General features: G+C 41.1%; 1 protein-coding gene across 1 annotated transcript; it reads right to left on the minus strand.

Moving 5' to 3' along the window:
- Positions 1 to 61: 61 nt before the first annotated feature.
- krt222 (keratin 222) lies at positions 62 to 25,144 on the minus strand. The gene is made up of 9 exons (XM_029443190.1): positions 24,947 to 25,144; positions 21,115 to 21,197; positions 19,654 to 19,807; positions 17,444 to 17,710; positions 9,656 to 9,781; positions 8,256 to 8,476; positions 4,595 to 4,815; positions 4,340 to 4,439; positions 62 to 1,891 (listed from the first exon to the last, which is right to left on the minus strand). Exons 1-9 carry the CDS (start codon positions 25,142 to 25,144, stop codon positions 1,678 to 1,680), a joined length of 1,584 nt encoding a protein of 527 aa, XP_029299050.1. The 3' UTR covers positions 62 to 1,677.
- Between the last annotated feature and the right edge of the window lie 253 nt (positions 25,145 to 25,397).

Raw genomic sequence — 25,397 nt, forward strand, 5'->3', positions numbered from 1 at the left:
TTCTAGTAAATGAAACTAAGATTATGATGATAAACATTTGACAGAAAACACGACAATCTGCTCACATTCATTGTTTAATTTATTTGAAATGATAAATTGTTAGATAAAAGCATTATCCTTCATTCTGAAGTGTGCTTCGTGAAGCAAAGCAAAATCAAGCACACAACTGCATAGATAATATCTTTAAATATTCTCAATATATTCTGAGGCACATAAATGCAATTCACAATGGTCCTTTTCTTATTTTTAATATCTTTGGTGCCAACTCAAAATTCAGCATAACAACTCTTAATGTAACAGATAGCTTGTGTTACACAACCCGAGTGAAGCATTGAAGATACACTGCAGCGTTAACTATTTACAAATACTGCCCTCCTCTGGTTAAGACAGGGAACTTAAATTCTCTGAGACACGTCGAGTGCTCACTGCTGTTAGGATCACAGTGAGCAGTGTTATTATTTATGACAATGCATTGTAAAATGTAGCTAATATTTCTCCACAAAGAGAATGAACTGCAATGACAAAAGACCCTCAAAGTATCACAGGATCTGTCTCAGTTCTGACGCTCCTCTAAGTGCTGTGTGTGTCTGCAGTGCAAGCATTCAGGGACAGTAGGGAAACTATTATGGTGGGAAGGGGGGCTGAACATTTTTACTTCACTAAAAAGAATGGCCTTCTTCAGCATTATTCATATTTTTATTGGACCCTCCCCTTGACTAAGAGACAAATTGCAACACCCTCCCCACACAAGCTTGAAGTAATATAGCTCTACTGAATTGTTACAATTAATTTAGCCATTTATAGCTAAAAGTGCAGAAACAATTAGAGATTGTGTGCAAACATACGATAAACATAACACAATAATGTGTTATGTTTATTGAATATTCAAGCCATTCTTTATTTTTCAACCAAAATCTGTCACTGCCAGTTTATATGGCACATTTACCACATATATAATAATAATAATAATAATAATAATATATATATATATATATATATATATATGTATATTTACCTGGATATGTAGAATAAAGCGATTTTAAGCGAAAAGCGAAATTAAGTGCTAATATTCATTATTAAAATATAAAACATTATCCTCCCCTTTTCTGCACCCCTTCCCCTAATAAATTTCAGTCCGTTAAAGAAAAAATAAATAATAAATCCCCCTTTAGTTCACAGCAGCTCATAGTTATCTGTGACTCCACATGTCTGTAGCAAGAGTGAAATATAATTAAATGTTGTAGTTGACCAGTCATATGGTGATATAATCTCTTTTGTACAGTATACATATACTCATATCATATACTGAAACAGTGACAATATTGAGAGACACTTTTTCTCCATCTAGAATGATGATGAAGAAATATGTTTGTATATTAAATTGTTATCCTCTGTAAGGTAATGAATGTCGGTCTGATATATTTGATGTGGCTTTCTGACACTATACAAATGGCCCCATTAGATCAGCACAAGAGCCCGGTGCATGATGCTTATCCTGCCAAAGTCAAGATTTGATGAGAGAACTCTCAGTTTCAATCCTCAGCTGTGATGCAAAGTTCACTGAATGTTGTAATTTGAAATACATATTAAGCATGATGGCAATGGGTGGTAATATCCCAGTGGTCACGGCTGTTGTTCACCAGTGGTACTCTGTTGACTCTGGCGAACCAGTGCGAGTCACTGTGTGATCGTTGGGATGCTGCGAGATCTCTTCATGATCAGACACACCTCCACGTCGGGGAGGCTGTCCTGTTTAGTCTGGGCACAGCCCTCGTCTGCTGCAGCCATGTGCAGGTCGAAGCGCAGCGACACCGACTTCTTCCGCAGCTTGGGATTCCCTCTGAAGAAAGAGCCCTCCCACTGCTTTATCACCTTGTCAATCTTCTCTGTCCTGGGAGGAAAGAGGTTGGAAGAAATAAGAGGTGATGATGACAAACGATAAATGTAACGTAACATTAAGTGTTATCAGATTATTTGGACAATGCATGCACACTAAGAATAGAAATACTTGAATATGTTTTCTTATGTTCTAGGTCTCTATTATACTTATGTGTTCAGAATATAGTACGTGGTGCAGAAATGATTTCTCTTTCATTTGAATGTGGAATGTCAACTTCTGGAAGTCTAATATATATTTATTTATGTATAGTATTATTGTGTGTCATGTAATTCCATGTGGAATGGTACTGTATAACATGAAGGATACACTACAAGGCAGCAAGGGAAAACACTTCCATTGCCTTAGATGTGACTCTATAACTGAACAATGTAATAACATGAACAGACTTACTGAGGATCAGGACCTGGGATCTTTGCCGCTTCAACAAAACTAAATTCAAAATGTCCATCTGATAAATGAGACCCTGCCTCTGCAGAAGACAGCAGCTCTGTATATGTGTCACTACATGAGCAGGGTAACCTAACAGACAAATTGTGTCTTTGAAAAGGGAAGGTTTGAGCATCCGTACCATATATTTGTTGTGCTTTTAGAAGGAAAGTCGCAACGGTGTCAAATAAATGTACCAAAACACAACATTCTCCATGTGGGATTTAGTTCAAATGAATGTAAGAGATGTTGGTTATCTTGGGCCTTCACAGACTAATAAACATGTTAGGCCACCTGCAGCCAGTGCAACAAGATGTAATCTTATCATAGACATATTATCGTCACCATATAAAGTTGATATTGTGCACAATCAGCAGATACAGAGTAACATTACTATTCCTTTGGTCACCTGATGGTCCAATATGCTAACTGTGTTCACCAGCTAGCTAACTCGCTTTGCTGCTGGGCAGGTAGCATACAGGGATATTTTGCTGAGAACAGCTGCCTACTGCATTACGAAACAAGGCTGACGAGTGCAGAAACAATATATTTACGAGCTGTAAAATCTAAACAATGATCTTAGACACTCAAATGCTATGCTTAACATTAGGTGAGATGCAGTTAGGTAATTGTTACCTCCGCCAAGGAGGTTATGTTTTCTGCTTGGTTTGTTTGTTTGTCTGTTTGTCAGCAGGGTTATAGAAAAACTACAGGCTCAATGTTTATGAAACTTGTAGGGAGGGTCTAGCATGGGCCAAAGAAGAACATCACATTTTGGATTTCAGATCCGAATAGCAGGGCGGATAACATTGTGAGACGTTGAGGTCATGACCTTGTCAGAGGTCTGCGCTCTCCGAGGGCCCGTCCAGTTCTCTGAAGTTCCCTTTTCACATTATACAGTTATTCCATTTTTAATGTAAGCAAATGGATTAGTGCAGTTTAAAGTAATAAAAGTCTATTACACTACAACAGGAAACATCACAACACTGTTCTGGACTGAAAACATTAATTGCGGTACACACAATGTGTAGCACTCTTGTATGAAGTATAACAGCAATTACACGGACTGTATTTCCCAACACACACACACACACACACACACACACACACACACACACACACACACACACACACACACACACACACACACACACACACACACACACAGATGGAGCAGAGCTACCAAGTAAGGGGGTGCACATTGACAGAAATTATAGGGATAAGGATTCTTTCAGGTTTAAATCACTTAATGGTCTGGCGACCATAGTCCCTTGATATCAGTAAAGAATAAATCCAGTGACAGAGCGACTTATACTGTGATCTGTTGATCACAGGCAAAGGAAATATTCTGGCAGACTGACGTCATGTGTGTAGCTTTCTTTGAACATCATGCATGCTAGAGTGTGAGTGTGAGTGTGAGTGTGTGTGTGTGTGTGTGTGTGTGTGTCGCTTGTTGGATGCATGCATGGGGCTGGTAACACCTGTAGTATGACTAAAGAATTCCTCCCATGTCTCATCCAACAATAACTGGTGCCACGCCCTGAAGATTCCACACCAGTCCTGCATCACCACATCAAACACAAGCCATTAAAAGAGGAAAGTTCCCATGTAGCGCTATGATGAATCACTCATGGGAACCTGTGCAGCCAACTAAACGTTTTATGCCTCATAACTTGTTCGACATTGAATGTTAATTCCATTGAGAGCTTGTACATCTTGTACGCCTTGTGTGCTGGAGCAGAGGTCGCCGGGGTGGGAAGGACACAGATGATTGTGTAATCATCAACTAATGAGTCAATAAAAAACTCACTGGGTCAAAGCCTGAGAGGTGTGAAGGCTTCGGGAGATTAAGCAAGCAGGAAACTATGTTGTGTTGTAGTTTATCTGGGTAATGTAGAGAAGTGCTCTCTAAAGTCATGCTGTTAGTGCTTGCTACTCGTAAATGCCTACACGTCAGACTAAACCAAAGGTGCTGACTACAGGTCAATGAGGAGCAAAAAGATCAATACTTACTCGATGGTGCCGTGACCCTCGGCACTCTCCCGCAGCACATTGCCCTGAATCTCCTGAGTCTTCACAGTGGAGATTGGTATGTCTGTATCTTCATCTGGCTCTGTTAGGAGAATTATTGACAAATCATAACAGGATATGACTGTAGTAAGTGTGTGTGTGTGTGTGTGTGTGTGTGAGTGTGTGTCTGTGTGTGTCTGTGTGTGTCTGTGTGTGTGTGTGTCTGTGTGTGTGTGTGTGTGTGTGTGTGTGACTTACCTGTAAGAATCACAAGGCTTTGCTGTCTATGCAGTCGGCTTTTCTTTAGCCCACTGTCTGATGGGAGGAGTGAAGGTATTTCAGGCAGGGGCTCAGACTTGGGTTCATCCGGAGTAAGAGCAGGATCACTGAAGCTGTTCTCGAGGCCGTTCTCCTTCGGCTCCTCCATGGAATACCTCCAAGGCCGCACAGCCATTGGCTGCTCATTGCTGCCCATGTACCTACAGGCAGAAGGGCAGATGACCGAGTAATGACAACCAAAAGGCATGTGGATTGTATGCATGCCTGTGTGTCTTTATTAAAGTGACAGTTGCAGAGAGTTTGATGAGAAGATCAAACAGGAAACAGAAAACCAGCCAACCTGGCTTGTTGACACATTATATCATATTTATTTAATACGTAAAAAACAAAGTGTGAAGAAAAAAAGTTGTAAAATTACAGCAAGCTGTTTCAACCTTTTCCCAATCTAAACAGTTAAAAATGAACGGCCCACTGGCTAAAGCTTCCTATTTAGAAGAGATCGGAGAGTGGTATTGAACTTCTCATGTAACTCTTGACAAGAAAGAAATCCCCAAAGTTCCTTAACTTGAGTTATGGTGAGCTTCAAGATCAGGATAATTCACCCAACCACTGAGGGAGCAGGTTTTTGAGCTGCAGCACGCCACAACGGAGCTCTTGTTTCCCAAAACCGAAAGCCCTTCATTCAATCCCTGCAGCAGGATGGGAGTGTCTGCAAACACCACCCGAACAGAGGCGGTCTGTCAGTGGAGTGTCTGCCTCCATTGCTGTCTCCACTGTTGGCCTCTGACAATAGTTATTTCCTTTAAAGATTTGAGCAGTATGTTCTCAAAGAACTACAGCCTTGATCCTGAAGTACACAATCGGTCTCCCTGGCTATATGTATCACCACACTCCTTTACAGCTGTGAATCCTGGACCACACAAACCCCACTTCAGACGGTCCGTATAGGAAGTCTGCAACGCATCACTGGAATTACAAGGCAGAAGTTGGTGCCTCATATTTAACTTAGTGCTAAAACCATCAGCAAGAGTATTTATAATAATCATACAACATGAATTGTCTTGTCAAGGGCTTGAAAATCCATCTGGTCAGTAGTTTGTGTAAGAACCACCAGTGTCCTGTGGGGATCTACTGGCTGCTACAGGGGTGGTTTAGATGTTTTTGACGGAACAGAGAGACAAATGTTCAAAACAACAATGGCGGCTCCTAAAGAGGTTAGCGTAGACCAGGGGTAGCCAACGCAGTGCTGTTTTTATTTATTTATCAATAACACTTGAATTATTCTTTATTTTAAAATGACAATATTGAATATAGAATTTAAAAAACTAAAATGTTTTATGTATACTCTGTATCCTGTCTGGGGTCAGAGTTCAATTCCACGCGCAAGCTAAATCTCCATTTCCCTTCTCGGTGAGACAAGCTAGCGGGAGCAGCTACGATGGGGCGCTAGGTGTTTACGCTAAACACGGCTGAAAAGCGAAAGAAAACAAACTATTTTCACAATGACACAGTGAAAAAAAAGTGTGTATGTTTCATTTGCGGGGCGACGGCAAAGTGGCACATTGTGGAGACACTTCGGTACGTGTCACAGAAGCTACCATGCTAACTAACTAACTAACTAACTAACTAACTAACTACCTGCAGCACTGCGGGCAGAACAAGCCGAGAGTTAAAGGCAGCTTTGGGCAGCAGCATCTCTTCTCACAAGGCCGGTGAACAGGTCACAGAAAGCATCAGAAGCTTCATTTAGAGCTGCACAATTTAAAATAAAAGTACAATAAAGCATTTCGGACAGAGAGGTCTTGAAAGGTGCAATGATGTTATTGAAAACACTGTTCTGACGAGAAGTAAGGTTCCAATCCAGTCATCTCCACTCTCTGATGTTACAAAGTTAGTGTTTGTACAAACAGGATATGATTTAAAGATGTGACAGAATTTTTACAGAAGTGATATTTTGTACAAAATATAACTGGTGTGATTTTGAACAAAATGCTACAAATGTGCTCATTCATACAAAACTGTCAATAAAGATATTTACAAAAATATCAGAGATGTGATACCTCTGACTTTCAAATGTTGAAATAGATTGAGACCAGCTCTCAGTATCATAAAGGTTGGTGACCCCTGATGTAGATGCTGCAATAGCATCAGTTATATCTGAACTGGAGAGTTCAGATATAACTGATAACTTTCAATAACTTCATTGAAAGAAGAGCAAAGAACGGCACTGAAGGCTTTTCTCGATGGAAAAGATGTTTTCGCAGGAGGCTAGAAAGGGCTTGAAGACCAGGTGAAGAGATGTAAGACTTAGTGACAGAGGCCAGAGGTTAATGGATGCAGACACATAGCCACAGTTACCCAGACATGCTGGACTGACACCATCACATTCGTGTGTTGCAGTGTGCTGGGTATTGTTTTATATGGAAGTTATCTTCATTGCTAACCTCAATGATAATAACTTAAAAAGTGACCTCATCCACCCCTTATCATTCTTCTCTCCTTCCCACATATGACCTCTCTTTGCACATCCTGAACAACACTCTGGATGGTTAAAAGATGATAATATAAAAGTATTGTACGCTGACCTTTTAGTTTGATCTTTTGTGCCTTTTATTTGGATATTTGCAAACATACCCAACTCCTTTGAGCCTTTGATGTTTTATGTGCGGATGCTTCAGTGAGAAAGAGTTGTTTTCACTGTATGAGGATGATCTTTTTTTTGTCACACGGACCTTTGTGCCTCCACTTATACCCACTCAGTCTCCTCCCTTCTCAAATATGAACAAACAAAGCACATTTCAGATGCCATGTCCTGTCTCTCCTTGCATCAATGACAAGCGTCTGCGGTCTAATGAAATCAGGAAAGCCAAAATACCTTCCTCAAACTATACAATCACAACCACATGGTTGACGCAGCTAATGTGTTAAATTGCAAAGGAGCTGTGTGTTAGACGTCTACGATAATTAAAGGCAATGCCAAAAGAATGGAATATTCCCTAATAAAACAGCTTGACTCTGCCAGGGAACAAGTTATGAGCCCACACAAAGACACTTCGACTGTCTGGACTCTATCACTTTGTCTGATTCCAGGCAGAGCTCCATTTAAAGGCCATCAATCACTGGTTGGTAGTTTTTCATCTTCACTTACCATGTGTGCTTCTTTTAATAAAATTACTGGAATTTCTTGTCAATTTCCAATCATGGTTGTGACATGACACTATTTAGCTTGGCAATACAGCCTCTGTATGTCTCAACCTGCAATTAATGGTGAGGTTTCTCAGTTTCTATACAGATAGATTCCAGCTAACCCCTAACACAATAGGAGGCTTTGACAAGACTTAAAATGCCACCACATGAAATTTTCCGTTTGACAGCTATACAAAGGAACGAGTAAGAAATTATTTATTATTTACTTTTTCCTTAAGTGGAGAAGTTTCTGTCTACGCACAAGTCTGTGTGTAGGATCTGCTTTTTAAAAGCAGGCGTTGCCATATAATTATGTACATTATCTACTATCTAATTTTTGAAGATGAAGCTGCTCCAGTGTTCTACTACAAAGTGTAAATGACTTTCCTAGTAACCATTTCACCAAAGAATCCCTGCCTCTCTAAGGTTTCCATTTCTGCCTCCATGTCCTCACCTGCCCTCTTCACGCTCCAGCAGACGTCGGTAGGTGGCGATCTCTCGCTCTAGCCTCATCTTGGTGTTGAGCAGCTGGCTGTGGCGCTGGCGCTGGGTTGCCAGGCCACACCTCACCTGCTCCAGCTCGCTCTCCAGCCCAGAGATCACCTGGGAGAGGTCCTGCAGCTGGCTTGAGTACAGCCGCTGGGTGTTCTGCAGGGAGCTCTCCAGGCCTTTCTCCTGGAAAGAAGCAAGAAGGAGCCATTAGGATAATGACTACACAGTTGTCCTTGAATTTAAACAAGCATGTAGAAACTAATAATGTTGTAACTGTACACAGTGTAATAGTTACAACAGTAAACACTGCTGGTTAGCTTGGTGTGGTATAGCCTCTGCATGGCTCACTGAATCCTTTCATCACCAACCAAACAGAGGACCGTCTGCACTTCGTCATTTCTTCAGCATACATTTTACAAAAATTGCAGTCAATATCAATCCTAACTTGGCTATTTATGTCACGCTTGTGCCAATACTCTCTGACCAATCAGAGGTTTGCAGTGTTTGAACTCCACTCTCTAGTATCCGCTCGGCTCCCTTCAGCCGAGTAGAGCCGGACCATTCAGTGTGAAATGCGCCATAACACGGCTGTAGACTCTTAAGTCTTCTTATCATCTTTTAAATCACATTATATCCATTTTTTTCTTTAACTGATTACACATTGTATATACATTTTTGCAAGCTATTTTCCAGTACCTGTTTGCAACTGCAGTCCTACATAAATTAATTAATAAATCAAGGCATCTGAAAATTTGCTGTCCTAGATTTGCAATGTTATTATATACATATTTTCATACGGTAGTAAAAAGTCAAAGAGGGATGAATGGTTGGAAGTTAACATCCTATGTAAATTTTTGGAAAATGGTTGTGAGAAATGTAAAATACATGTAATTTGTATTAATTGGTTTTGTGCTATATTCTGCGATACTAGTTCAAGTTCTTTATTTATCATATACCACATTACCATATATCTTAAGTCTCAGGTCCCCTCGAACAATGCTCATTAAATATATATATAAGATAAGATGACACAAGTAAAACAAAATGCAACTCACATAAAATAGTGCAAGTTAAAGAAAGTAATGAAATATAACGCAAAGGACTATAAAGACAGTAATGGCAAATGAATAAACTAAATGTTAACAAGAATGTAGTAAATAATGCTAAGTAAAAATAAACATGTACATAGAGGGGTAAAACAGTAATATATGAACACATATATATTATCTTCTTAACTTGTCATTACCATTATCTTATTATTTCTACCAAATCAACACATGCGAGCTGCCACTGAAGAAGTGTTATCTGTGTGGTAGTCGGGGAGTTGGCTGTGATGATACGTGATGATCTGTGTTTTCTTACCAAGGCATGTAGGGTCTCAATCTCCACCTGCAGGGAGTGCCACTGCCTCCTGGCCTCAACTAGCTCGGCCCGGGCCTCCCTCAGGGCGGCGCCGCCGAGGCTCACCTGCGCCCACGCTGCCTCTTCCTGGGTGATTTGACAGGGATCAGACATTTAATGAGGGACAAGAACCCCAACACCACCACCACTGCCACCATCGCAGCCAAACACACACACACACACACACACACACACACACACACACACACACACACACACACACACAACCACTCACACTGTCACTAATTTTTACTTCTATGATTGATTTCAGAGGTCAAAAGGAATCCGAATTCTCCCAATATTTTTTCCACCTCCGCCTACTTGCGTGCTTTCAAAGATAAAGAAAACACCACTTCAAGTAACTTACTGGCAGCCTACAGCTGCACTTTTTGAGACACCATGGCCACTGCCGGTGATGACCCAGAAACAACAGAACTTTTGAAAATGTAAATGACAGTTATCAGGGAAAAAAACAATAATCTGTTTAATTCAAGTCAATGCTTCATAGTCTAACAATGGCATAGCCTTCAGCACTGAAAGAATACGTTTATTGGAAGTCAAATCGAATCGTGGATTTGGAGAAACCCAACTTGATCAAGAGACTGGAGTTGGAGTTAAAAGACGACGTCTACGACTGGATTGTTTGACAAGTAGCTAGTTAACAAGCTAATTTTAAGCTTATAAAAAGCTAAATCCACTTCAGATGATAGCCGATGGGTTCTGAGATTGCATTTCAGCCAACATGTTCCACCCCTTTTCTCTCCACAGGAACCTTTTACCTGCATCCAACCAGTACCGCTCAAACATGAGTGGTCAACACTATCCCGACTACAAATGAAAACCTGAGCGCTTTTGATACCAAAATCTTGTCCCGTTGCCTACAGATATGCAGAATCTGATTATAGAGATTGGGAGAATCGTGACAACCCTGCCAGTGAACTTTAACCTTTTGTGATAATATGGAGAAAACGTTTTTCTAGCCCAAATAAATGTGTACTGGATGTGTTGAAGTGCAGTAACTGACCATATGTGGATTCTTGGAATTAATATCTGTACTAGATAAATGAAACTACCTGATGAGAGAGAAGCACGATCAGTCCCCTAACACACAGGCACGCACCTTGTGGGTAACAGCTCTTTAGCACTTAGTCAAACAGTGAGAGGAGAAGCAGCCACAGGTGGTGCTGTTGCTAGTGTGCGTTTCAGTTTAGGTAAACAGACAGCGCAGCAGACACCCAGGCCTGCATGTAAACACAGCTGTACAAGCTGTGTGTGCACTGTACAGCTGTTAGGCGCTCACACCCTCTGTCCTCACCCCGCTCCAACGCAGTGAAGCTGTCTCAGCACAGTTATGACAACGTTGTGACAGTAAAAACAAAAGAAGATGACTCAAGTTATGTAAGTTTTTCTCTGTTTAATTTATTACTCTAATGATTCCCATTTTATGTTTCACAGAAGAATAGGAAAGTTATATGACAAGCACATTTAGGCCGAGATGATCTACCTCAGCTCTTCAGTCCTGATGGCTGATTACTTTTCTTACATAAAGGTAGATGTCAAAGGCCATCGTTCATCTCAGGCAGAGATGGAAGAGGTACTTACTGAAACTACTAAAAATAGTCACATTTCTGCATTCAGAACATTACTTAAGTCAAATAAACTGAAGTATTAGCATTAAAATGTACTTGAAGTATCAAAAGTTAAAGCACTCATTTTGCAGAATGGTGAGGTAGAGCTAATTGGAGCTACTTAATGTTTGGTGGTTTCATCTATAACAATGCATCATATATTATTTGTTGATCATGTGTTTTGTATGAAAGATCCTACCTACTAAACTAACAACTATTGCTGTCAATACATTTAGTAACAAGGGAGTTAAAAGCTGTAAAAAACTGTAGTAAAGTAGAAGTGTGAAGTAGCATCAAATATAAATACAAAGTAAAGTACCTTCACATTGTACTTAAGTAAAGTGCTTGTTTACTGTAATTATAATTGTACTTCATGTAACTATTAATTTCCAGAAGTGATCTCAGGTGATATTTCAGACTTCAATGGTCTGAGTCTGACGGACGGCTGATGCCTCGACATATAAGTTTCTATAATAAATCATTACAGAGATTCTAACTGAGAACACTTAAAGGGCCTACGAAATGATAAACATGAATTTCTACTGATGATAGTAAATGCTATTTGTGGTGTAAAATGATGTGTTATTTATGACACAATGATCGCAGTATTTAATAAATCATGATTTAGTATGTCGACCACCGATGTTTACATTGCCGCTACCGGAAACACCCGACGCCGTGTTCTGACGTCACAAGTAGAACACAGTCCACCAGTTGAATACACAGACAGCAAGACAGAAGCGGCAGACGTGGCGATGTCAGACTCTGGCTCGGATATTTCGACAGAATCGAGTGACAGTGAGTCGTCACTCGTTGCACCTTCAAGAAGAGGAGTTTATTGAAGAGGATGCCGGTGTCGTGGATTTAGATCATGCGGGCGAGTTTAACGTGGTGGAAACAGAGCAGCTGGAGACACAGTATTCAAGATGGAGACACTGACGGGAGCGAACATGTGGATGATGATGACGGTGATCGCAAGCTATCGATAGCTTGCTAGCGAGTCGATAGCTTGGTTTCCTTGAATTGCTATGAACCCGACTGGTTGTCCACAAATTGCTCGATCCCTAAATATTAAATTACTTCTCTACTTGGACACATCGACGTCTGTAAAGCTTGATAACTTGATTCTTTCTCGAAGTTTCTGCTGTTGAGGTTCTATCGTTGTGTCTGATGTCAAACGTCATATATTACGAGGCTGTATATAAAGCATTAGCTATTAGCTAACAAACAGACCGGAGGACAGCGCTGTTTTATAAAGTATAGTCTGTATACTGACCGTCTCACCTATAGTGCTTACGAGCCTGTTGTCAAACACAGGCATATAAATAGTATGAAATTAAGAAGACGTTAATATTGGCCTTTTTTCTGGATATTGCATATTGTGTACATGTCCTTACCACTCTTCTTTTGTACATTTAGGTGTACATGGGAAAACTGTACAATTATGGAAGCAATTGAAAAGCTGCTGCCAAGAAAAGGATGTCATGGAGGAATTGAATGAATATGAGGGACATGGTGCAAACATAACCTGCATAACAGATCACCCAGGATTCAAATCAAAGTGTCTGGATGTTTGGGTGTTGCAGACAGCCTACCACAGGTATTCAAAGAGGGACAGACAACAAGCAGGTGATCAGCCACGTAATGAGGAAGTTACTTGTGTTCACAAATGTGTAGAGCTCAGAAACTTTGATGTATTTTTGGGAAGTCGAATGGTCACTCTGGCAAAGATCTGTGCTACGTTTCCATCTGACAACTACACGTCGTTCAAGTGTCAGCACTTTATTAGAGTCAATAACAAAACACAATGTCAGTTCAGTGATTGAATCTGCTTCTATACAGAACAACAGCATCCCTCTTGTTTGGTTCTTCCACCGACTGCCGAGTGGATCTGGGACTTCGAAAGGTTCCTCATCAACATCGTCTTGACACAAAGCATTGAGTCTCGGTCAAGAGTTCAGTAACATACGCTGCAAAAAAGATGTTTTATAATCAAGCATTATATATAATATGTATGTATGTATGTATGTATGTATGTATGTATGTATGTATGTATGTATGTATGTATGTATGTATATATGTGTGTATATATATATATATTTATAAAACGGACATGTCAAATCAAGCAATCTGATTGGTTCTCAGCCGTGATATAATGAGCGTATATCACGGGTAGAATTGTAGTTACTTTTCACAACAAGTCAGTATCCCTCCGCGTCTGAGAAAAAGCTACACCGTTACAGCTGTTAAATTACGTCCGTTAAGAAACAAACTTACAAAGCTTTACTATGTAAATAAGAACAGAGTTCCATTCGTTCGGTTGCTTTTATTATAAATAATATCAGCGTGAAATGACAATAATCAAACACGTACTATACAGGCTGAAACACAGACGTGTTTACAGTTCAATCTGGTTCCGGGTGCGCCAATACAAGGGACCGTCCATTTAGTATAGTACAATGTTCTCTACTCTGGAGGAGTGGATTGATCAGTGCCTATCTCCAGAGAAAAAAGCTCCTAAAAGATGACATGCAGAGCTACGTGAAGAGCAGGTAGACCAAATGGAAAAAAAACGAAACGAACAGAACACCGCGCTAGCTGTTAGTGTTGTTGCATAGCAACCACCTCGCACTATGTTTTGTGCAGAAGGCAACGGAGGGATTATTTTGAACATCATTATTTAATAATAAAAACTATTTAAATTGGAGTGTGTATTTTTCTTTCATATTGCCACACTTGGTAACCGTTTTATAAAAGCAATAGCTCACTTCAGACCGTGATATATGGTCATTATATCACAGTTAAGGGGGCCGAACCACGCCCCTTAACTGTGATATAATGAGCATATACCACGGCTTGTCGTCAGCTATTGCTTAAATATATTATGATGCTGACCTTTGGAACAACCAACCAGGATTGGAACTTGCAGTCCAGCTGACCTGACACGTGGTTGCGCCTGCATGGACTTGTGGTGTGTCCGTGGAGGGGGATCCGTCTGCACAGCAATTTCTTTCTGACATGTCTGAAATGTACAAAACACAACTTTACTAATAAATCTTTCAAACCAGCTTGAAATTGTATTGCATGTTTATACATGTCTGCGTAAAGAAAATATCTAATAACATTCATAATAAAAGATGTGGTTGAATTGATTGAGAGAGCAATGATCTCAAATTAAACAAATATATGAATTATATACATGCATGTGGTGATTGTATGTTTAACACGTCATGTGCAGGTCTACTGGTACTACAACTGTAATGTACAGATGACTTACAGTCTGTATACTTACTGGTGTACACACAGCTTCCTCCCCAGTGTGGATGTCCAATAGATGGTCGCTGATCATACAGGTATCCTCAGTTTTGTCAGTGGCTTCATTCACCAATGTTTCAATACCTCTGTAATAATAGGGTGATAGTTAAAAGTTAAATAGACTCAAGCTTTTACTCAAACTACAGAATAAAATGGGGAAGCCTGTTATAAACATTGAATCTATACTTAATTAAGCTAATGAAGTGTAATTAGCTAAAGTTATTAATACTACAAACAATAACACACAGATATCGGCTAGGGCCTGGGGTAAACTCGTTACATACAGTAGGCCTAGACCGATTATGGCTTTATGCTTGAAACAATAAATAAAGTAACACGGCTTACCTTCGCTCTCTCCCTTTTGGCAAATGCATTTCGTCGTCTCTTTGGTGGAGGACTCTGCACCGGCGGACGTGTTTGAGTCGGCGTGCTGGCTTGTGCTGGCTGGGCTCTCGGCAGTATTGTAGGCACAGCATCTGCGTTCAGTTTTAAATTCTTTTTGAATCTCATTTCCTTGGCGAGCATAGTTTGTTCGAAACACGATCTCTCAAAGTGCTGCCCACAAATCATCGGTTTCATCGACGCACTTGTCTTGTCCATAAACGCGACATTTTATCATCTTTTGGCCACAGAAAGCTAGATTTGGAGACGGCCCCACATCCCCATACAACACATCGCTTCACAATTATCCTTGACGATCGATTGTTGTCCGTTCTTTCTCGTAATAATTGACCGCAGTCTTTGCTGGACGCTTCAACGCAGACGAACACTAGCGGCGGCTGTAACGCAGACGAACACTGGCGGCGGCTGTAACGCAGACGAACACTAGCGGCGGCTGTAACGCAGACGAACACTAGCGCCGACTGTAACGCAGACGAACACTGGCGGTGGCTGTAACGCAGACGAACACTAGCGCCGACTGTAACGCAGACGAACACTGGCGGCGGCTGTAACGCAGACAAACACTGGCGGCGGCTGTAACGCAGATGAACACTGGCGGCGGCTGTATTCTACTTGCGCCGGCTGTATTCTACTTGCGCCGGCTGTATTCTACTTGTGATGTCATCGCCCGAACATTGGCGAAGTGGATGCTCTCGGCGCAGTGATCGATTGTTGTTAGCGGAAGTCATTTTTATGCTGTTATGATCGTGATTTATTACGAATACATCAATATTAAAAATATATATGTGGCACATTTCACAATAGATATGCAACCTCTATCATATACCAAGGCCAATAACACTGACGAAATATAATTTCGTAGGCTCTTTAAAGGTACTCTATTGAGTTTCTGACCACTAGTTGTGCTATAGAGCAGTGTTTTGACGAGTGGGCGCTTCTTTTGTCTGTATCGTGCACATGCTTCAGGATCAAGCCCCCAGGAGGAGCGCCGGGCTGTGAGGCCAATTTGACAAAGTGGCCAAACCATGGAATTAAACTTTTTTTGAGGTAGATCAACTTCCGAGTACTTTTATAACCCTTATTAAATGATGAGTTCCTAAAAGTTGGAACATTCACTAATAGCTGAATCCAGATTTATATTCCTTCCCGTTCATGTGAATGAGCCCGAAACGGAGCGGCTCGCAGGCGAGCTGAAAGGAGACGCTTGTGCGCCTGCTCCATGGGCCAGGCGCACGGATGTGAAAGATGGGAGAAAGAGCTCAGGGAAGACGTCTCAAAGCGAGCAAACAAGAAAGAAAAAACAGCTCTGCAAATGTTTCATGAGGAAGAAATACATTCAAGGATACACACAATGTGATTTACACACAATGTGATTTACACACAATGTGATTTACACACAATGTGATTTACACACAATGTTTTTGGTGTACAAAAACTCCACAGTGCACCTTTAGGCTAAAACAGGCTCACTGAAAATAAAGATGATGTAATGTAGTTTTGGTAGTTTTGGTGCCTGTATCAGGGCTTTGACTTTTCACTTCCCAGGAAGCGAAGTCTGCTTAATATCAATATATAATATCCAGCTGATTGCATGTTTATGTGCACAGTATAGCATTTGTTCTCAAAATAATGTCATTTTGTAAATAATGTAACTCGAAATGTAAATATCATATATAATATATAATTATTGACATCATGCAGGCTTTCAACTGAAGCTATATGCAAAGTTTACTTTAGTGGAACAGACAGAGAAAGTCTGATGTAAACAACGGCATTTCATAAAACCTGCTCTATTTAAGCACTGTGGTAGCTCACAGCCCCGAGCAGAGCACTTTACTGCCGCTGTCAGACCAAAGTCATTTAGCTGTGGCACAGGAACACTGGGACAATAAAATGCACCAGACTGCCCTTTTCTCAGGAACAACAAAAAGGAGGACAGTTAGGCTAAACAACAGTGGCAAAGCTCCTCCTTTGAAATGAAAAATGCTGCTGTTACTAGATAAATGATTTCTGCAAGATAGAGCAGAATGTTCAGGCTCATGAATATCTAGTGAAGATCAGGGATCATCACTCAGAAACTGATCATAACACAATACTGTAATTGTGTGTAACAGCAAAAAAGTGAAGTGAGTGAGAAGACAATCAAGTAAAAACATACATAGTATTGCAAGAAGGTAAATGACACGTACACAAAAAGCAGAGAGGCATGGTGAGTCGTTAGCCTGCAGCCTTTCAGCACTGTCAAGAAACACTGCTAACATTTAACTCCAGCCGAGCATCACTCAGCTTCTGGGAAAGCCTGGAGTTGGTGTTGAGGGTGTGTCTGGCTTGCAGCGGGCCAGGACAACATGAGAGAGGCATAGAAAAATTAAATAAAAGGGAAGAAGCAGGAGATGATGCGTACCTCAATGAGAACTCCTCCATTTGTTCTGGATGCTGCTGCTGCTCCAGAGCGGCTGGGCGCAACCAAGCCAGGGAGGGGATTTGACTCGGCACCCAGGCCGGGAAGTCTGCCCTGGTCACACTGCGCTCTGATTCGGTTGAGGAGCTGGGTGAGCTCCATTCCTGTGCCATCCTCCTCCTGCCCTCCTGCTGCTGCTGCTGCTGCTGTGGCCGTCGCTAACAGAACATCGCAGGAGCCGGCCCGCTGCAGCTGCAGAGCCTGGGCTGCCTGCAAACAGCCAACCAGATGGAGACAAAGGGGGAGGGAGAGAGAGGGAGGGAGGGAGAATGAAAGACAGAGAAAGGTTGAGAAGAGAGTGAATGATGTAAGGAGTGAGAAAAACAAGACAAAGAGGGAGATGAACGTTGTTTGTGAATAAATAGGTGAATGAATGGAAAGAGAAAGAGAAGACAAGAGTGATGTGTGTGTGTGTGTGTGGAGGGGGCAGAGAGCTGTAAGACAGTCCACGCAATGCAGAGGCAAGAGCAAAAGGTACCATCAGTTATTGAGCCCTACTTGTGTGCATATGTGTGTGTGTGTGTGTGTGTGTGTGTGTGTGTGTGTGTGTGTGTGTGCAGGAAAAGAGACTTGAAGTGAGGGAGGGAAGTATTAGTCAGCAGGAATGAAAAAATGAAGAGAAGGACGTAGGAGAGGGGGAGAGAGGAGGGGTGGATGAGGTCAGAGTAAAAGGACGAGGAATCGTTAGATGCTGTGAAACGTAGCACTCACAAATCGAATGCACACACACGCAAACAAAATAGCTTCCAGTTAATCAGCTGATCACATAACATTGCATTTTCAAAAAGGACCGTACAAAGCAAGACCAGGTCTCTCGTGAGATTACCTCTGTAAATAAATGCTACAACACAACAGCCATGCTACACATCATGTGACTCGGTTACTGAAAAATAATCCAGAGTTTATTGTGAGCCGTTTTATTAGGATCTGTTTTCTTTCTATCGATCTACACCTGCCAACAAGTGAGCATGAGCCTCTTGCGGTGATACGGTTGGTGTGTGTAGTTCTGTAGAAAGAAAATAGTTCCTACATTAAACTGCTCACAACACGGTCTGGATTATCTTCAGTCATGACTTTTGGAACGAGACTTTGCTGTTCAGTTTTTCAAAGGATGTTTTTGGTGCTTTGAGCCTCACAAGCCGAGAGCATCTAGTTCCATTATATTAGAGAGAAAGCAGACATCTCTACTGCTGATATCTCCAACACTCTGCTCCTCACACCAACACAATCCAGATTGATAAATAGCACCACAGGTAACAGGGAAAATATGTATTTCTTCTAGCGCTGAACTGTCCCTTTAAGCATAGTGGTGCTTTGAGCTAAATGCTAATGTCAGCATGCTAAACATGACAATGCTGCCATACTGATGTTTAGCGGGTAAAACGCTCGCCATTTTAGTTGAGCTAATTAGCACTAAACATAAAGTATAGCCTGTCCAGCAGCTCCATCATCTGATTCAACTCACTCCCATCTGCTGGTTAGTTAACATTAGCACATTTCATCACCAGAGAGAAGAACATTATTACCTCTGATGGAACAACTACAACGTCAGTCCCTGAACCTTTGTCCAAACTGCTCCTCCACTAAAGTGTTCGTTATGACCAATCCACTGCTAGCTCACACCACAAGAGAGACCATTACTCCCAATCACCGTCCTCCAGGTTTCTGAGTCATGGCTGACATTAGGGCTTAAACCTCCCAGTGGTACCAAGTTGGCAAAGCCCTCTCTATACTTTCTCCCACAAGGAGAGACTGATTTAGGCTTGTGGGTGGCTCTCTGTACGGCTCCTACGTAGAAGAGAGAACAACTCCAACAGAAGATTGATTCCAGAGCCAATGCTAAATCCAATGCTGTCCAACCGCTCAACTTCCACACCGATCCTCCACCAAGCGAAGGTTTCAATTCCAGGAGGGCCATTAAATATATTTACTATTATTTTCTCCCAATGTCAAGAAGAGACATGGTCTCAAATGTCAGGCTGTCATTGTAAAGTTACATTTTGTATTTATCCTTTGGGTGAATAAAGGGTACATTGAAAAAAAGAAGGTGTTAGTGTGAGACTGTGTGTACAGATGGAAACAACAGAAAGAAAGACATGCAGGCACAGTGAAACAGGCAGAGCTACAGAGAAGATGTCAGCACATTTTGTGACCTCAAACTCCCGGTGCATCTCCTGCAGATCTGTCATGGAGTGGCGAAGGTCTGCCTGCAGTGTCATGCTGCTCTGATCTGCCCTCCTCTTTGACTCCCTGAGCAGAGCCACCTGTTGCTCCAGACGCCTGGTGTTACTGTCCTCCGTCTCACACCTATGAGGGGATGTCAACAGCCACAGCTATTAAATGAGTCTCATTCTGTGTTTATTGTTAATCATTTAACCATAGATATGCATCAATGAAATAAAATCAACACAGGGAGGAATGAGAACATTTATTCATTCAAATTGAATGCAACAAGTTTTTATTTCCCAGAAATAGTGACACATTCCTCAGTCAAATAGTTTGATTAATTTAAAAGGGGATGTCTGACAATACTTAGTGAGTATCCACTAAGGGCTTGAAGATTGTGGTTTTAGATGAAAGATCCCATTTTGGTGCACAACAGTCTGCATGGATGGATTACTAAATGGGCCTACTAGTCACAGGCCTAGGGGCCCAAAGTGTCAGGGGCCCACCTGGCCTTCACCTACAAAATGGCATTTAAAGAGACAAATACCAACAAGGAAGAGAAACAAAAAAACTACACAGCTGTAAAGAGACAGAAAGAGACTCACAACGACTATGGAAACGGTTAAAACGACCACTTAGAGACATACAATGAGTGCAAAGAGTCAAAATGACTACAAAGAGATACAAAAATAACACAAAGAAACACAAAATGACAACACAAAGCAGCTAAACAACTTGAAAGTCTGTGTGTCTTGCATCCTATGTTGGGGAGTTGTTTGGCCCTTTTGCATGTCTTTGCCCAGGAGCTGAGAGCATAAAGGACGGTGTTGCAGAAATCATAACTACAAGTAAAAAAGAGTCTTTCAGTCAGGAGACACATCAGGTGGAGCTATAAATAGAACAGGTGTATTTATTTCAAGCGCGTCACCACTGTCCTTCTGGGGTTAATGGCTCACAGCAGAGGGATAGTGTGTGTGTGTGTGTGTGTGTGTGTGTTGATGTTGGTGGAGGGGCTCGGTGTCACTCTGCATCAATACATAAGTGAAAGTGCCGATGCAGCACTAAACCCGGCCTGGATTTGTATGCAGGTTGGCTCACAGGAGCGGGAACTGGCCTGAGTTAGATAACAGATGACTAGAACAGCAGGATGAAAACAGGAAGTGTTGGTAGTTCTTCTACACCCATGCTTAGTATGTTGTGATGCTTTTATGGGCCAGTAATGATAATCCCACATTTTCTCCTGGCATGGATTACTATGTTACCTTTTAACAAAAAAGCAGTATTTTTATCCTCTGTACCTGATCACTGGAGATATGTGTATGACCGAGTGTACCATGCTTATGGGATGTGATCACATGCCTGATACCTATCAATAAGCCCCAGGCTGTATCGATTGAGGGAGAGATGCGTTAGAGCTTTCAGGAAAACTACAGCCAAATGCAGCTGACCTGGCCTGGATAACAGCTGCTCTGGACTTCATGCTGTCAGACTGTAATGCCAGCTGGGCATTTTCCATCAGTAGGTTACCAACCTGACAAAAAAACACAAAAAAAACAATAATGTAAGATTAGATCAAGGAAAGTGTAAAAACGATATATAATTCTACAGTTGAAGAATTGGTCTGGGCTGAGGCATTTGGGTGAGGTCTACTAAACCAGAGAAGTGAAAGACGTTGATTGGCTTTGAATAGTGAACTGTATGTCCTACATGTGTACATGCAGATACTGCACTTTGATTAAGTTTGCAATTAGACCGTCTCTGTTGTACATATATTGACAAACAATTCAGTACATATGTTCATTTCCTGTTGATTCAATCTTTCACATGTAATCACAGTAAGACTGATAAAAACTTCACACTTTATGTCATGAGGACTAAAACTGACCTAATATTGGCTCATTAGCTTCAAGGGGAATCACAGTTTTCCTGCAATATGTCATTTGAGTCATTTTGGAAAGTGGAAAGCCAAATTTGTCCAGAACCAAAAACAACATTGAAATATTTCAAATATATTACTTCATATTTTGGCAGTGAAGTAAATCCTTTTTTCTTTAAAGAGATAGTTTGGATGTTTTAAAGTGGGGTTGTATGTATGTATCTATAATCAGTGTGTTACCTGCAGGAGATGCAGTTTGGACAAACAGACAGGAAGTAAAAGCAATGTTCTGCTGTGGACGGGGGCAGCAGCAAAACTTATTTTAGCAACCTAAAAGAAAGGCCCACCTAAACAAATCAGTTTGAGTGTATGCTTTATTTTGAATATTTTCACAACTTTACTTTGCTGTCAGACAGCCCCTTCATTTGAAAAAAAGTAATTTGAACCGCACAGAACACGGGAGTTGCTGGTCTACCGCTGCATAGATTGTCACACAATGACACAAACAAACTAACTGATGGAAGCAGTAGGAAACCAGCAACTCCCGTCTTCTGAGAGGTAAAATGACTGTTTTTGTCAATGGAGTCTGGTGTCTTTGAAGAGAGCAGAGATAAAGGCTTCAGTTCCCCGTCAGAAAGAGCTGTCTGACAGCAAGGTAAAGTTGTGAAAATATTCTAAATATAGTGAACAATTAAACTGATATTGTTTTGTTTTTTTAGGTGGATAATATAAGTTTAGCTGCTGCCCGTCCACAGCAGAACATTGCTCAGCTTGTGTTCAGGTTCTCCTGTCTGTTTCTCCAAACTGGGGGCGTTCTGACCATCTACTGCACAGTTCCCCATACAGCCCCACTAAGATATTGTGTGTCACCAGCTACCCACAAAACAAACTTGTTCAATCTTATTAATTCATTTTGGTTTCCTTTTTTATTATGAATTACTCCTTTATTAAACTTCAGCACATCTGTTTGTCTTTGATGACAGGGGTAGGGGAGGAGTCTCGCTAGATTCATCCGTTCACTAAAAAGCTATGATGATTTAAAGGTGTTGCACAAGATGCAACTTTTGTATTAAAATCAATCCAGTTGAGATCACAGTATAAAAAAAAAAAAAATCAACAATACATAATATTTGTATTCTCTCAAAGTGTTCAGATGTAGTGCTCAAAATTGAAATAATAATCAGATATAAGTCATAGTGAGTAGCTGTTACAATACAAATGATTTTTTAATTGTTGGGGAAACTGAAGTTGAGAATGTAACAAGTATATTTAAATATAAATCAGTGTTGTGTATAGTGTTCATCTCATGTACATACTGTATACATACTGTATACATACTGTATACATATTGTTGTACAGAGGCCTGTGTAAAAATGTCCAATTATTTCCAATTTCTTTTTTAAGGCTAAAAGGCTCTCTGAATAAAGTATTCAGTATATAAAGTACATCATCTAAGTATGAAAAGGTTTCTTGACCCTATTTCACACACACAAACACACCCTTATTTCCCTTTGTTTTCTTATAAGTGCAACAATTTGAGAACAAGACACACCCATGTTGAAGGGAAGCCAAAGATAACATGGAATATTCCACAACATTTATACCATAAACATACAATATGTAGTTATATTAGTGAGCCCTAGTAAGATGAGCGAATCGGTACACTGACAAGACCTCTACTTAATGTCTGAGCTGTCAATAAGATAATACAAAGCAGTTCTTCACAGGAGCAATAGCAAAGTAATCCTCTGCATTAACGTCAGAGCTTTCTCTGGATCAGTGAACAATGGAACTAGCTAATTGCTCTGCTGGCTGTCATAGTCACAGGAACATCAGCCAGACTTTGAAGACGAGCTGGGTGACGCAGTATGCAACACATCAACAAATTGATTAATGTCTGTCAGTGACACTTAATCATACGGAAAGTGACGTTACCAGCCGAGAGCAGTTACAAAGTATCAGGTCGGATCATGTGCGGATCATGTCTCACCATACTAGTTAGAGTTAGTACTATGGCCTTCAGAGACAAGTTCCACATTCTTCCTGCGTGTGATAGACAGAGTCTCTGGCTCTTGCTCAGGCATAATGACACACATGTCTGCTTTGTTTGATGTGGAGTTACCTCTCACTTCATGGACCTACTGTATATTGTATACACTCACATTTTGGTCTCTTATGGATTACAGATCATTCAATGTGCTGATCTACAGTATTTGAATCATTTTTAAACATTACACATAATCATTCCTTGCTTTTGGTTCAAAACAGTGTCAACACAATGTCTTTTTTTAGCTTAATGACAAATGAGTTTCCAGTATATATAAAGAAGAGGTCGCTGATTCTCCTAACCAGCTGGAGTAAGTACATCGAAGTTCTCAATAATCCACAACTATTTATAACTTTTATAGCCTCCAACCCATGTCAGCCCTTCTATCACGTTCCATCAACAACTTTATGAGTGTTAAAGAGTTGTTTTTACAATCGGTAATATGTATGGCTCAGAGTTTATCAATTCCTTTTAACAATAGCGGGAAAAAGAATCTGAAAGTTGCACATTGAAAACAAGAACGTCAAACTATGCGTCTACGCTTTTGGAAACTTGCAGCAAGAAGAAGTCATGGCGAAGGGAAAGGAACGGTTCAATGCGCGGCCTTATTTCACATAGTAAGATGACAGCAGTGCTGTTTCAGGCCTGTACAGTGCAACATATATCTCTCATGTGAACAATTAGTTTGTGAGATGAATGAAATTACAGCAGCAAGACCTGCGTTACCGAGGGTTATTATCCTATGTTATAATAACATTAATGACAGGCAGGAAGGCTTAGCAGATTTATTCTTTGATAAAGAAAACCTAAATGAAAAAGAGTGCTGTACAAATGTTCTTTCTTTCGAGTCAGACGCTAAACACCTGTGTAGGCCTACTACTAATCCAAAATAGCATTGGTATCAAATGAATAAAATCTTTTCAATTCCCATCTCTAGCTGTTACATGGTGGTTTTAATCAAAGCAAGTGTTACAAAATGAAAGCGCCAGGCTCTGTCTTCAAACCAGGGTTGCACCAGTACCCTTAAGCCTTTTTACCCAGTCTTTAAGTGAACATGTACTTGAGGCTGATCACATGATGTTGCCTGCAGTCACTGTGTCTCTGTTTTGACTGCAGTGTTTGCTGTATGATTATACCTGCTACTGTTGTCTGCGAGCCAATATGGCCTTGAGCAGATGTTATGGAGCATAATGTGAGAGTAATCATTAAGCCTGAGTGGTAAAAGCACTGTAGCAACACTGTCATATCTTTGTCTGGCAAACAGCAGGGACATTTTCCAACACTTTTTAACGGCCCAAGTGATTTTAAATGATCCTCAATGAGAGCTAAGCATCTCTACAAACAGACAGAGTTTGACCTGGGCACGGAGCTCCTTGACAGTCTGTTCCTGCTGGGTCCAGTCCCGAGAGCGTGACGTGCTCCTGACGCCCCAGCCAGCAATCTGAGCCTCCAGCTGCTGGTTGGCCTCCTGCAGCCTGTTCACCTGCTCCAGGAAGCCATTCAAGCGGGCGTTCAGACCCCACATGGTGCGACTGGAGTCCTGCAGCAAGTCCATGGAGACCTTTGAGAGCGCACACCCAAATGTTTACAGACACACACAACCAGGCGCTCACATTTCCATACAGTCAAATGACACAGCCGACAGTGCCTGCGAAGGCCAAAACATTCAACGACTGACGACTGACAGACTTCTGTTCTTTGCAGATACACAGTCATACAAAGTTATAACTGCAAACAGTTTGCCACCCATTTCACATCACATGCTGTCAGAGGCGTTAACTAGGTAAATGTTTACCCAGTGATACTCA

This window comes from Cottoperca gobio, chromosome 1 (assembly GCF_900634415.1).
Source record: "Cottoperca gobio chromosome 1, fCotGob3.1, whole genome shotgun sequence".
Taxonomy (NCBI): domain Eukaryota; kingdom Metazoa; phylum Chordata; class Actinopteri; order Perciformes; family Bovichtidae; genus Cottoperca; species Cottoperca gobio.

What these genes read in the sequence shown, in the direction of transcription:
- krt222 (XM_029443190.1), bottom strand. Translation starts at nt 25,144, where the DNA reads ATGGACTTGCTGCAGGACTCCAGTCGCACCATGTGGGGTCTGAACGCC. An exon ending in GCAGCTGTTATCCAGGCCAG is followed by an intron (nt 19,808 to 21,114) that starts GTCAGCTGCATT and finishes ATCCCCTCATAG; the next exon opens with GTGTGAGACGGAGGACAGTA. An exon ending in AGATGCACCGGGAGTTTGAG is followed by an intron (nt 17,711 to 19,653) that starts GTCACAAAATGT and finishes GGCTGTTTGCAG; the next exon opens with GCAGCCCAGGCTCTGCAGCT.